Consider the following 14,686-nt stretch of genomic DNA (forward strand, 5'->3'; position numbering starts at 1 on the left):
ATAATTATTTTAATTCATTCTTGAATATTATGTATAAAAGTTGATAGGATAAAATGAAAATTGTAAGAGTTTGGTTAAATTCTTCTAAAAGAAAAGTTGGCTAAAATAATATCATTTTAACTTTTATGAATTTTGTTTCCTTTTCCCATTTACTTCGAATAAATCTTACTTACACTCTTAGTTGATTTTTTTCCCCAAAAACATTTAGTCTCTGTTAAGATTTCTTCTTTTAAATTTCAAATTTTTTTCTGAGTTATCTTTTCTTGCACGAAAATTATTAAAAAATATTTTAAATTACAAAATAGTTGAAAATATTTAAAAATACCTCAACATTCCTAATTTATAAATAATAGTTAATTCTTAAATTTTGTTATATTTTATAATTATTTTGATTCATTTAGTATATTTGAAAACATCTCAAATTATTATAATATTATTATTTAATTAATTTTGATAAAATAAAAGAGAAATCGTAAAAAATAGAACATTCCACAAATATTTACATTTACACAGAAATTAAATTCATGTAGTAAATTTTTTAGTAATTTTGTTCTATAGTGTAAATGTGTAAATAGTTTGTCAAAAAAAATTATACTCTAAAAAACTCCTAGAATAATTAATTTTTAAAAATAAAATTTAAAATTCATTAAAAATACATAGAATAATACTGGCTAATTGAGGTCGGCAACCCCTTCTCATTTTTTAGTTTTAGTTTTCAAAATTTTTACTTATTTTTTTACAACCATTTTTACCACGATTTTCATCTAGTAATTAAATAGATAACCGTTGAATAGGAAATCTTATCGATCTTGTCAAATTATTTACTAAATTAATAATAAAAATTACAAATAATTAAATGAAATCTGACGTGTTTTCATTATGCCGGTTGAATTAAGTGAATTATTTTAGTTAAATTAAATATTATTTACTTGAGCTAAGTTCAATTAATAAACTTAATTTAGAAAAAAGACTAAATATGACTAAAATATATGTGGTTGAGTTCATAAGTATAATTCATGAACTAACAAAATTCAAGTCAATGAAATCCACTAAATATAACAAAGGAAAAATTTTAAAGGTATAGTGTCGACTTAATTTTTTTTTTTAAAAAAAAAGAAATAGAATGGTTACCATGACCTAAATAAATATCAAATAAGACTTACTAATATATACATGTGTGTGAGATGAAATCTTGAAATAAGAAATAAAATGATATTTTTGAAGCGAAAATGATTAGTTATAATCTCAATTAATCTTAAACGCATGTCTATATATATTTATAGATTGTATTGTAAAAGAAAAAAGATATTTTATGGTTTCAACACTTTTTGATTTGATACATATATTTTTTGGTTAAAAACCACTGTTTGATTACTCAACTTGAAGGTAAGTAACGAATTGATATGCAAACTTTGGAAGGTAAAGAACGTGTCCCTAGCTAAAAGTTTAATCGGTAAAGTGACTTTGTCCCTTTGTTTATGATTGTCATCCTACCATCCAAAGAAATTAAAAGCCATGTAAATAAAGATGATCACAGGTGATTCTATTTTGTATGAAGAGATTGGAGACACTATTTGTGGTAGAGGTTTTATTATACATGAAATAATATTTTGTTAGTCTATATATATGGCTTATTTTCTTGTAAATCCATAAACCAAAGAAGCTGATTAATACAAACAGTTAACAAGAGGTTTTTTTGTATCTTCAATTTGTATGTGGTAAGGAAAGATTGTTTACGAATTTTGATTCAAATGAGTTGGTCATTTTTTCTTTTGAGGTAATTGGTGTTGTTGAATACAATCTCTCTCTCTCTATATATAAAGAGATGTAATCCCAATGAATCACAAGTGGGTTGATACAGAGAATTAAAAGGGAGAGAAAGAAAGAGATGAAATTGCATAAAGACACACGTGGAAGGTGAGGAAGACGCACGTGGAAGTGGAGAGAGGAATGGGTTAATAACCGCCACATCCCCCCGCTTTTCGCGGGCTTCAAATTTTCTCTTTGGCGCCAAAACGACACTGTTTCAACAAAGAACACACAAAATTCAATAAATAAAAATAAAATTATGTATTTCCCGCCAAATTGCTCGGGCAGGCCGGGCAAGCACTCATACCGCCTCAAATTTCAATTTTAAAATTAATAAAAAAGGTGAGGTCATCCAGATAGGCCCAAAAAAGCCCAAATGGATGAAAACCCGATGATTTCATCATCTCTCCCTTTTTCCTAAACACAACCACTCACTCCCTACACACATTCAATTTTTTTTTAATTCAAATACATTAATTACTAAAAACACACTAAATTTATTTCCTACAAAATATTGTTGTTGGAATATTCAATTTTGTTTATTTTGTTGTATTTATATTTTTTAATTACAAATATTATTTTAGTATATATATGTAGGTCAGAAGTTTTAAATTTTATTTCATTATTTTCAATTCTCTATTTTAGTCCTATTTTTTTTATTAAATCTAAATTTTTAATGACTCAAATTATATTTTTTTACACCATAATTAGTTAAAGGATACTGGTGAGAGGTTTTTTAAAAAGTATTAGAATCTTTATTTTGTAAGAAAAAAGAGAAGAAGAAAAAAGTTGTTCTTCAAACTATACTTGTCTCCAAAATTAGTAGCAAACCTAATACATAACCTAAATGATGAGGTCTGATAAATCTTATGAATAAAGGAGAATACATACATTTATGGGAAAAAAAGAAGAAGAAGAAGAAGAAGAGAATAGTTTAGAATAAATGTAGATTATAAAGAAGAGATATTATTGTAAGGAAGTTAGGATTTGGGTGTGTATTAATTGTGACTAATTAAATATCCCTCCTTTTTAATTTATTTTGTTGATGTGTTTTGTAGTCAACAAAAAGGAATCCAATGTTAGAGAGAGAAAGTAGTGTTTGATTTGGTAGACATATACACATGCCCTTTCCAAGGAATCCAAAGACATATAACTTAAATATTCTTTTCTTTTTCCTTCTAATTAAAATCTTCTCTTACTTTCATTTCTAAAAAATCCAATCCTCCAACTTATAAAATTGTATCAATTTCAGTGTTCTAATTAAATTATCATATAGTAATTTAATTCTTTTTCTACTATTATAAATTTGAGAATCTAATTAATATATATATATATATATATTTCTTTATTTTTACTTTAAATTTTGTGAAAATAAATCACATGTTGTAGTTCCAAAATAGTGTAAGACTGTTATTATTATACTATTCACAAATGGGAGTTCCTTCCAAATAATTAACATTGCATTTTAGAGAATAATCAAAGTGTAGTTAGTTTTTACAATTCTTCTAACAAAACTAATAATATTAAAAAGACACTCACTCACTTTCAAACCAATTTTTCGTTAAACATGTCATTTACAAGTACGATTCTCTCTTAATTGAACCATACAAATATATTTTGTGAAAAAATTTGTAAAATTAACTATATCTCAACTATTTAAGTTCATATACTTGTCACAGTCTCGAATTTTACAAAGTTATGACGTTAGGATAAATGGTTAAATTTATATATATATATATAAAATATTCTTTAACTTTGTAGTTTACATTAAAAGTACTTATAAACTTTCAAAAATATCTTTAAACTTTTGAACGTTGTTAAAAAATTTCATTATCGTTATTTTAGATGGGTAATTTTTTGTTATAGTTTAGCGGGAATAATTTAATTTCAACAATTTCTTAAGCTAAAGGAGAGCAGAGTAGGTAGTACTATTGTTGGGTGGTTTTTGGAATTTTAACCTTATTAACAATAAAATTGTACAGTCTTATGGTTTGCCAAATGTATTTTGGAATCAAACCTATCGATTATAATTGTAATATTTATAGTAATAGAATGAGTTTATGTTCTAATGCAAATTAATATTTATGTTCATATTAACCGTTTTGAGTTTAATTTATAATATAAAACTTATTCCACAACCCTATGTTTTCACGCTTTGCACTTTATTTTTGTTTTAACCTTTGATCACTCATGATTTAGTTTGTTTACGGTAGTTTAAAATTTTTTTCACAGATGAAGAAACCACAAATTTCTTTTTCTCAAGAAGAGGAAGATGTGACCCAAAAATTTGAAAATAGAGAACTCTAGAACTATTAATTAAATACTTTTGATCGTTTGTTTTATATGTTATTTACTTTTAAAATAAAATCTACAAATTTAAAAAGGTCAAAGAAAAAAAAGACATTAATATTACAAGTAATTAAACAATCATGACACAAATCTTAAACACTACAAGAATTTGGAGTATTTCCGACATTGAAATGGGTATCAACCAAACGTACGTCAGAAATCTCTTGGTTGGAGGTAATTCAAAGTTTAAAATTCTAAATATAAACTCATTTGAATTTGTTCTTAATTTTCTTTTCTATCATTGGATTTTTTTTATTCTAACTCTCCCAATATTTCTTTTTGGTTTTTGTTTTTGTTATATTCAAAGGTTTGGAATGTATTGTAATCGGTCTTTATGTTCTTGGCAATAATGGTAAGTTTAGAAGGTAAAGTATGGTTTTATTTTTCTTATTGTTTAGTACTTACTGCTTAGTGTGTCTTCATGGTTTAAATTTTGGCATATATGTTTGTTTGTATAGCAACTGTAAAAGAGGAGAAAGTTGAAGAAGATGATGAAATGGATGGTTACCTAAGCAAGAAAGATGATGAGATAGGAAAATATATATATTTTTTAAAATAGATGATCGTATGACGCACGAGATATAACGTCAAGAGATCCCTTTGACATCTCCAGATGCCTTATTGTGTGCGTTGAGAAATGTCAAAGAATATCTCGTACGTTGGGGTTTCCTCTGTCGATTTATTTTTTCGGTTTCGATTCCAACGCAAATTTATAAGTCGAAAAATCTTTTTCTGACGTCATTTTCTCGTAGTGTAAACAAATATTCATTACATTTGGTTCATAGCGAAAAAAATTGGTTTGATTTTTTATAAGTTACAGGTTTTTATTAGAATTATCGTAGTTTTTAAAGTAATCGCTAATAATGACGATCTTTTTGTCAAATTTTAGTATATCATAATTAAATTATGGTTGTTTAGATATCAAAACTAAAAATAGACGTAATATATTATTGTTTTTTTTTATTTTGTAATCAATAACTATTAAATAATTGTTTGTAACAAATAAATAAATTAAATTAACTTTTATTTTAAATGCTTAAATAATAATTAAAATTTTATTAAAAATTGTATATGGTTCTAAAAGAAGCACTAATAAATAATTATATTTAAATTAGAAAAGAAAATTGATAAAAGAATTAAAATATTTAACCGATAGAAAAATAAATGAATTTTATCTTTGAACGATTTTGTCATACGGAGTGTAAATAGTTTGTTAGTAATTTTAGTAGGTTTTAATCATAATTGAATTTACGGAACTCCTCCTACTTATTTACCTTAAAACAATTTTAAAAAACGAAAACTAAGAAGTAAAATAAATTTTGAAAAAACAAGTACACTCCCTAAAACCAAATATCTATCCAAAGCGATTCATATAATTAATTTTCAAATACACTTCTAATAAAAAAAAGAAAGAAGATTATTTCAAGAAACAATTTTTTTCAAAAGCTATTATAAACAACAACCTCTCTCTATGTATATCTCGATCGAATTTAACCTAACATTTGATATATATATCGAACACCCTTAAAGACAATCGTCTCGACGGCGACAAATGGAGTATATATATACGAACTAATTAAGCACGTGGACCACAATAGTGACATGTTTTCTCTCTCTAGAAAATTTGGAAAGTGAGAGAAGAAAAAGAGAAGAGAAGAGAGATGTTGTAAATGGAATATAATCCAACCCCATGCGAAGGGGTCGAGAAATGAGAGAAAATAATATGAATATGAATATGAATATTAATTTTCGTATTGTCTACATCACACATCTTTAGTTTTTTTTTATACTCCCAATTTAATTTTCCCTACCCATTACTCATATTATTACTTTTCTTTTCTTCTTTTTTTTTTTTTGTCACATTCTCTATTTTCTTTATGCATCTTATTCATTATATTCACCGACAAATTTATTATATTAATACCACTTCTTTAATGTTCTTATAATTTTCTTAATAAATGCCTCTCTCTTCAATTCTTCTTTAACTTTTTTTGAAAACTAACCCCTTTTCCATTCCTCAAAATCTGCCTACTTTAGTTACCATCCAACTTATACTCTCAAAGTACGTATAATGACTTTTAAGTCTAAACTTTCATCCTCTCCTTCTAGCTACAATATTGCAATATATATATATATATAGAGTAATATAAGTTATAATTTTTTCAATTAATTCCCTCCACTTTCATAAATATTCAATTGTGTCTAATTTTTTTTTAAACAATATTCATTCGAAGAGTTTGAGAGTACTAATGTAAAAAAAGTTAGACATGTATATATGTTGATGGAGTGAAATTTGATAGAAGGTATTAATTGTTATATGTATGCAAGTTTTAAAGTTTGAATTGATATGAGTATTACTTTATTGAGTTGATACACAAGTCCAAAATTTAGAGCTCTAAATTGATATTTGTTTTACATTTAAATGGGTATGTGATTGAAAATTTCAATTTATACATGTAGTTTGGATCTTAATCATGTCAATTTTAGTTTTCGTACCCTTAAAAAAAATCATAAATTTATTTCATAATGTTAGTTTATTTTCGATTTTATCGAGACGATTTTTTTATTTTTAATTATCATTTCCGTTGTAAATTTGGAAACATATATTTACATATTGTATTTACTTGTATGAAAATTATTATTGTTATTATTATTTAATCACATTCCATAAAAATTAACTTGAAATAAAAATTTGTAAATATACATACTAAAATTAGATATTTTAAAGTCCACATTTCAAAAAACCCTAAAATACATGAATAGAAGTAATATTTTAACCTAATAATGATAAAAATTAATTAGGGACATATTAAATCTATTTTTATAAGTTTTAAAATTTACAAAAATACATAATGAACTATGAAAAAAAATAGTAGATCTAACATAGAATACTAATGTCATGCACCATATAAAATGTTCTAACATGATAATTGACAAAAAAAAAAAAATTAATATAACATATATGGTGAGAGATAGATTGATAACCCAATTTGATGTAATATCGCATACGTTTGCGGGGTTTAGATGATTGGTGGAAAAAAATTTACTACATAAAGAGTTCAACAATTACAACAAAAGACTTATCTACTAGACGACTACCTCTTGAGTAATTCAATTTAGGCTTTCTTAACTTTGAGCTCCGACCTTTTCATTTTCAGTACAATAATGCTTATCCAAATTTTGTATGAGATACTCTAAATACAACGTACTTAAACTCCTCCCAAAGATACAAGACATTTTACGCGCCCTCGATAAGCAAAAGTCTTTTCTCAAACTTTGATTAAGCTTCCCTCGATACAAACATACCAAACTGATCGCAAGTTGGGGAACAAAAACCATATAATAAGAAAAAGATAAAACATTTTTAATCACAAGGTTAAAGCGAAGACAATTTCTTATAAACTCAAAACTTTCAACCCAAAACACTTTTCAATAAGATCACAATATATTATGACTTAGCTTTGAGAAGATTTTCAAGGAAAGGAATAAATCAACTCTGCAAATAATAATAATAATAAGATATATATAGCAAACCACGAACTCTATAGGAATATGCTCATATGTGGAAAAAAAATAAAAGATACTTTACAGAATTTTATGTCCATCATGTAACATATTTTGGGACATATTGTATGATAGGTTGACCCAACAACTATGCAATATAATATATATTAACATAGAAACAATCTTTAGATAGATTCAACGACAACTTCATTTTTATGGACGATAAAAAAACGTCAACCAAAGTCCAAAAAACATCGCCCTAAGTTATGCTGATGCATTTTTTTGCATCGATGAGAATGTCGTCATATCCGCATTGGAAGAAGTTCTTGCTGATAAAATTTAGTTTTGTCAGTATAAGTACCTTTTTCTTGAAGTATATTGTTGAGTTGGCGTACAAGTTTTGCCGACGAAGTTCAATTTCATCTACGTACAAGTCTTGTAGACAAAACGCAATTTCGTTGGCATAATGCATTTTTACTAACAAAAAATGTTGCATTGACATATAAGTTGTCTTGAAGAAAATACAATTTTTGTCGACATAACCGTTCTTCAAAATACAGTAAAAAACACATGTTTGAGATGTGTTACACCAAAATAAGTAATTATCTCAAAATATTCTCTTAATCTTCAAAAATCGATGTTCGAGATCACATGTATAACATGAAATAGGAAACAAAATACAAATGACAACGTGATAAAGTAGCAACAAATATGACAAAGTAGCAACATAAAGTGATAAAATAACAAAGTAGCAACAAGTGATCAAGAAAAAATAGCACATAATTTGAACATAGCTAGAGATGGATGCATTCAAACTACAAATAAGTAAAATTTATCGATGAAGGATAATTCATTCAACAAGTGGCAAAAATAGCACATAATTTGAACAACAAAAGTCCATTAGAACACACAATCCTTATACATATTGTTCATACAAAATCAATAAATTTTAATCTTGTAGTAGTTAAAAGGCAAAAAGTTAAAGAAACTTTTTTCCACAAACCTAAAGATACCTTATAAGGTCCTATAATAGTGCCTAAGTACCAAATTGAAAGTGTTACTTTAATATAAATGCCGACCTAGCTAAGATACATTAAAGATGCTTAATAACTAGATCCTAGAAATCGACACGAATCAACATAAATATATATTTAAGTTTCAAATCGGTCCATATATCATATACTACAATAATAAACTTCCCAACAATTATAGTCGAAAAACAATAATCACAATTTGTAAAAAAAAAAATTCTTATAAAAAACACTTGGGCTGAGATGGCTTTTCAAAATAGATCAATGTGTGATGGATTGACCACACCACTTTTGCAATGAAACAATGCATTCAATTTAACGAGATCGAAGAGAGGTTTTTATTCCAGAAAACTAAAGTAAATAACAAAATTATTGAAAATATTTTTAAAATATATCAAAATTTTAGATTCTATCGATGATAATAACTAATTATTTAATGTTGATAGACACAAATTTTACCATATTTTATAAATATTTTAATTTGCGTTTCAAAATAACTCCATCCAAATAATTCTTAAACTCCTGATTTCATTGTTTTTGTTAGAAGTAATTATATAAACTTAAAATACTTAGTTGAATTTTAAAAAGAATATTAAAACAAGTTTTTGAAAATTAAACTACTTTTTGTAGTAGTTCAAACTAATTTAAATTTAAATTTGAGAACATTAGCAAAAAAAAAGAAAAGGTCAAAATCTAAAAACTATCAAGTACGAGGGTTAAGATTTATAACTTAGGTTTCAATTTTCCAAAGTCAAGCCCATAAACAAAATATAGTTTCGTGGTTTTTACGTATTTTTAGGGTAACGGTAATGAATGGCCATTTGAGTAATAATAATTAAGGATATAACATTTTTAAAAAATTGCGAATATAGCAAAACTATCACTGATAGACTTGTATCACTGATAGACTCGTATGATCTATCAGTGATAGACCAATTTTTACAACATAGTCTATCGATGATAGACTCTATCATTGATAGAATTTGACAAATTTTGCTATATTTGTAATTTTTTTAAAATGTTGCTATATACTTAATTATTTTGAATTTAATTGCTAAATTTGCAACTATTCCTATTTTTTAGGAGTGTTTTGAAAAACCAAATCCATTTTTAAAAACATACAAAATGGTTTTGAAAAAGTATTATTGTTTCTTAATAATTTTGGATAAGTGTTAAAATATTTAAAAACAAAAATCAAATAGTTATCGAACTAAGATTGTATTACTTAGAAAATTAGGGTTTTCCTAGGACGAAAGGGTAGAGTAATATTTAAAATTCACGTGTACTTTGTTTAATTTCATACTTCATCGGTAGTTTTGTCATTTTTATGTGATTTTTTGTTTGTGTGACTTGACCTTAAACGGTAAAATCTTGTTCTCTTTTTCAATAATGTTCAATACTTTTGTTAAAAAAAAAAAAAAACTCAATACATGTGCGTTGAATAATCTAAGGAAAAGCAATTAAATATGATCATATATAATATCCATATAGATGAGTTACTTGTTTCTTTTCTAATTGTTATATATCTTTCAAAGAGCATGTCTAATTTTACAAAATTTGTGCTCACCTACAAAAAATCTTCGAGGAATGGTTGTTGAACAAGAACCACACAAGAAAAGTAAATACTAGTGTGAAACTATAAACCCTAACACCAATGTTTGGAGATGGAGATGGATGATAATAAAGAAGAGAAAATTTTAGGAGGAAGAAACAAGAAAGAAAAACGTATCACGTTAGCTTTCGTGAAGAAATAGATGACAAATGAGAAAAAAGTGGTGGATGATAAAGGTGAGTCTTGAATATGTGACAAATCTACTTTGTCGATAAGAATCGAATAAAAATATTCCTAAGGTTAAATATTTATACTTTGGATTCGCTTTCGTTCTACTATATAACAATAAATCTTAAATTTAATCTTCATCCTTTCAATAAAATCTTAATCCCTCAAATATAAATTTCATCAAATTTGATTAAATAAAATACGTGGATATAGTTTATAAATTAGGTATTGCTAATAGAGACTAAATATTTGAAAATCATAAGTAAAACACTCCGTATGTTTATTCTCTATAACAAAAATTCATGAACTAAAATTAAAAAGATTAAAATTGACAAATTTTAAAATATTACTCGATTTTCAATTTATCATCTTTCAACATTATTATTATTTTCTAGCATATAGCTCTACCGGGTAGCTATAGGCCTAAAAAGTAGGGTACTCATATTTTTATCTCTACCACAAAACACTCATCACTATCAACCTATGTGCAAAAGAAGATTCAAACAGTTTGATATTAACTTAAGCATCGTAATGTATTTGAATTCACGTATTGGTATTTAATTTTGTGTTTTGTAATGTTTATTGACCAAATAATTGAAGAACATACCGAGTCAGAAAAGGCAAAAACATCATAATAATATTTACTCATAAACTCTTTTATTTTATGTGTTTTGTATAAGATTTATATATGAGTCTTCTTCTTCCATGGAAGTTTGGAAAATAATAATGGTGTGTACTATTTGAATTATAAATGACCCTTTGTTCCATAACGATTTTCTTTTAAAATTTATCTTAGTTTAGTTTTTGAAAGCCAAATTAATCATACAATGAATAGGGTAAGATAGAATTTTAGGAATTCAAACTAATGAATTATTAATTATAAGTTTCATTATTATTTTTTAAAAATGAAAGTGTTATAGAATGATTTTCCACTTTAATTCTTATCCAAATTTAAAGAACAAAAATAACATTTTAAAGTTACTTTTTCTAGTTTTCAAAATTTGGTTTGGTTTTCCAAACCATTTAAAGAATGTAAATAACAAACGAAGAAAGTTGAGGTGAGAGTATGTAAGATTTTAATTATTGTATATCCACACTAATATTTTATCGAACAATTGTTTTTAATAACAAAATTGCTAAAATTATTTAGCAATATAGAAAAAAGATTTGGTGTCACAATGAAAGATAACACCAATCTATTAATATCTATCTTTATCTATCACTAACAAATAATAACATTTTGTCATATTTGTAAATATTTTGATTTATTTTTTCTATATTTGAAAACAACTCATTGATACTTTTTACCCACGTTAAATAATGGCTTATATAGAGTTTATAACTATATAGGCCAATACGATATCATGTTAATATATTGATGTAATATACTATTTTAAACAATATAATGAAAATGACATCGATGATGTCTCATGAAGCGTTGCATCAGTAAACCTTTAACTATAATTTAAGTAAATGTGATTTATATCATACTGTATCACTCTATATATACATACATATATACTATATTTACATTTTAAAAAATTTATAAACCTAAAATGAAACAAATATGAGCTTTAAAACAGTAAACATATTTTGTTGAGGATTTTTTGTGCTACATATTGAAAAATAGTAATTTAAAATATGATTTTTTTAAAAAAAATTCCTTTGATCATATTACCTTAACATTTATTTCTCCTCCCAAAAAAGAAAAGAAAAGACAACTTTACAAGAAGAAAAAAATGCATCACATGTCATAGTTGAGATCATGGCACTATTATACTACAACATCATATTATTGTTTGTTTGTAAAAGTTATTTAACAAATTGGGTAAAGGATTTTATTTTCTTATATCTTTAGACTTAGTTCTTAATTTTATACAGTGACTTAGTGGCTCCATAACTATTGCTGAGCTTAGATAAAGTAGGGGTTTGAAAAATATAAATCCCATTGAAAATAGAGTAATTTGGATGTTATCTTTGGTGTGTTTCCTACTAGGAAACACATACAAATTTCAAAATAAGAATACAATATATATTCTATATTCTATATTCTATATATATATAAATAAAATAATAATGATAATAATGAAGTTGATGTTTCTGAGCCAAAGGGAATCAAAGCCACACTCATCACAGTGAATAACTGATGCTTATCCAATCCCTCCAAACTTCAAAGCTTATCATACCACTTTCTGACATTTTCTTTTACTTCCAAAACACCATTTTTCTCTATTTCAAGTTTTAATCTCATTTTCATTCATTTCAAATCAAATCATTTAAATACTAAAAATAAATCTTCTCTACCCATATAAAATTTAGATGCATTTCCTTTAATTTTTCGTTTAATATTGATAAAGTGTTTAAATAATCCTACATTTAAGTTTTGTTTTGTAATTATCTTACAAAAACACTTTTTTACCCCTACCCTTGTCCTTATCGACTACTTTCTTTAATTTTACCTAAGTCAAAGTAAATAGTTGTTATTTTTATAAAATTTAACTAAAAATTCAACTCTTTTTTATTAGAAAATATGAAAAACATTTTGATTTGTGTCTCAATTTTATGTACAATAGTTTTTTAAGAATAAAAAGGTTCAACAACTTTACAAGGTTGAAATTTCCAAAAAATGAATAAATATATTAGATATAAAATTAAAATTTATTAGTCATCATAACTTTAATTTATCCCTTCTCAAGTTATGAACCATATATAAGAAACAAAATTAGTAGATAATTGTTGTTGAGAGATGAGGATGATAAAACACTCATAAGAACCTTATCCAACTAGACCATATATGAATTGGGCAAAAGAATCCAAACAAATTTTGTCTCAATTATTTTTTCAAAATCCAATCAAAGTTGGTCTTTGGTCAAGTAATTTGAACAAAACCCACAATTTTTTTTTTTTATTTCATATTTTAAAATTTAAATAAATTTGAAGTCCACCAAACAATCCCTCCAACCCCACATTGGATTCCAATTTATTTCACCCAATATGCTTCTCTCTTTTTATTTTAATCAAAAAGCTACAAACCATAGGCCTCCAAATGAAGTGGGTCAGACCAAACCCCTTAACCAAAAAAAAAAAAAAAAAAAAAAAGCCCTTTTCTTTTCTTTTCTTTTTTTAATTTTTTTTTGTCACTATCAATCATTTTCCCATCCATGCACATTCATTCATTATTCCCTCAAAAAATTTCTCCACTTTTCAAAATTTGAGATTCACTAGTGAAAAATTTTCCCATCTGGGTCTGTTTGTTTCATGAGAAAATTCCAAGAGAATTGCCAAAAATTTAAACAAAGCTAAACTATAATAATAATAATAATGATAATAATACTCATTTAGATAACAAATATGAAATCCTTTATACATCATAATCACCTTACTCCTAATAACTAACCAAGTACATAAAAAAATAATAATATTAAAGAAAACCCCCCCCAAAAAAGAAAAATTAAACAAACACCCCAAAAAGAAAAAGAAAAAAAGAAGGAAAAAAACAGAGAAACCCCTAAATTCTCAACTATTACAAACCAAATTGGGCCTTCTAAACTCTTAGCTTGAACACAGATTCTAAATCAGGAGGATTAAAGAACTCCCTCATATGATTCTGATTAGAGCTTGATTTTAGAGATCTACGCTTTCTCGGCGCCGGCGGGCAACCCAATTTCTCCGGTATTCTAGCTTCTTTCCCCGTCGGTGTCTTGTCTCCGTCGTCTTCTCCCTCTTTCGTCTTTGATTTCGTGTTAATCGGCTTCAACGATGACCTTGCCGACAACCCGGCGATTACCCATTTTTTTGGTTCGGGTTCAAATCCGGTGTCGATTTGAGATTTTTTGGAGAATCCCATTTAAAAGAAGAGAGAAAGGATGAAAAAAGAGAGGAGGTGAAAATTGAAAAAAGAGAGGAAAGGAAATTTAGGAGGGAAATGAGGGGGGAAAATGAAGGAGTGAAAAGAAACTTTGAAATAAAAATGGGGGAGAAAAGAAGATTTAGTGGAAAAATAAATAAGAAAGGGAAGGACAAAGAGGGGAATTTTATTATTTGTTTTTCTTTTAATATATTTTTTTGGGGATAGCGGTCTAAGAAACAGAGATTTTCTCCAAAGGAGGCTGCCCGTCTTTCTCACGGGCAGCGTTTTCGCGCCAAAATTTGGGACTTTTCGTGACCAACGGCTCTTTTTCCCGCCTAACTTTCTTTTCTTTTCTTTTTTGTC

At 26.3% G+C, this 14,686-nt stretch overlaps 1 protein-coding gene across 1 annotated transcript; it reads right to left on the bottom strand.

Moving 5' to 3' along the window:
• Positions 1 to 13,780: 13,780 nt before the first annotated feature.
• On the bottom strand, positions 13,781 to 14,432 carry LOC101222088 (cyclin-dependent protein kinase inhibitor SMR6). The gene has a single exon (XM_004142742.3). It carries the CDS (start codon positions 14,318 to 14,320, stop codon positions 14,018 to 14,020), a length of 303 nt encoding a protein of 100 aa, XP_004142790.1. The 5' UTR covers positions 14,321 to 14,432; the 3' UTR covers positions 13,781 to 14,017.
• Between the last annotated feature and the right edge of the window lie 254 nt (positions 14,433 to 14,686).

This window comes from Cucumis sativus, chromosome 5 (assembly GCF_000004075.3).
Source record: "Cucumis sativus cultivar 9930 chromosome 5, Cucumber_9930_V3, whole genome shotgun sequence".
NCBI classification, from domain to species: Eukaryota; Viridiplantae; Streptophyta; class Magnoliopsida; order Cucurbitales; family Cucurbitaceae; genus Cucumis; species Cucumis sativus.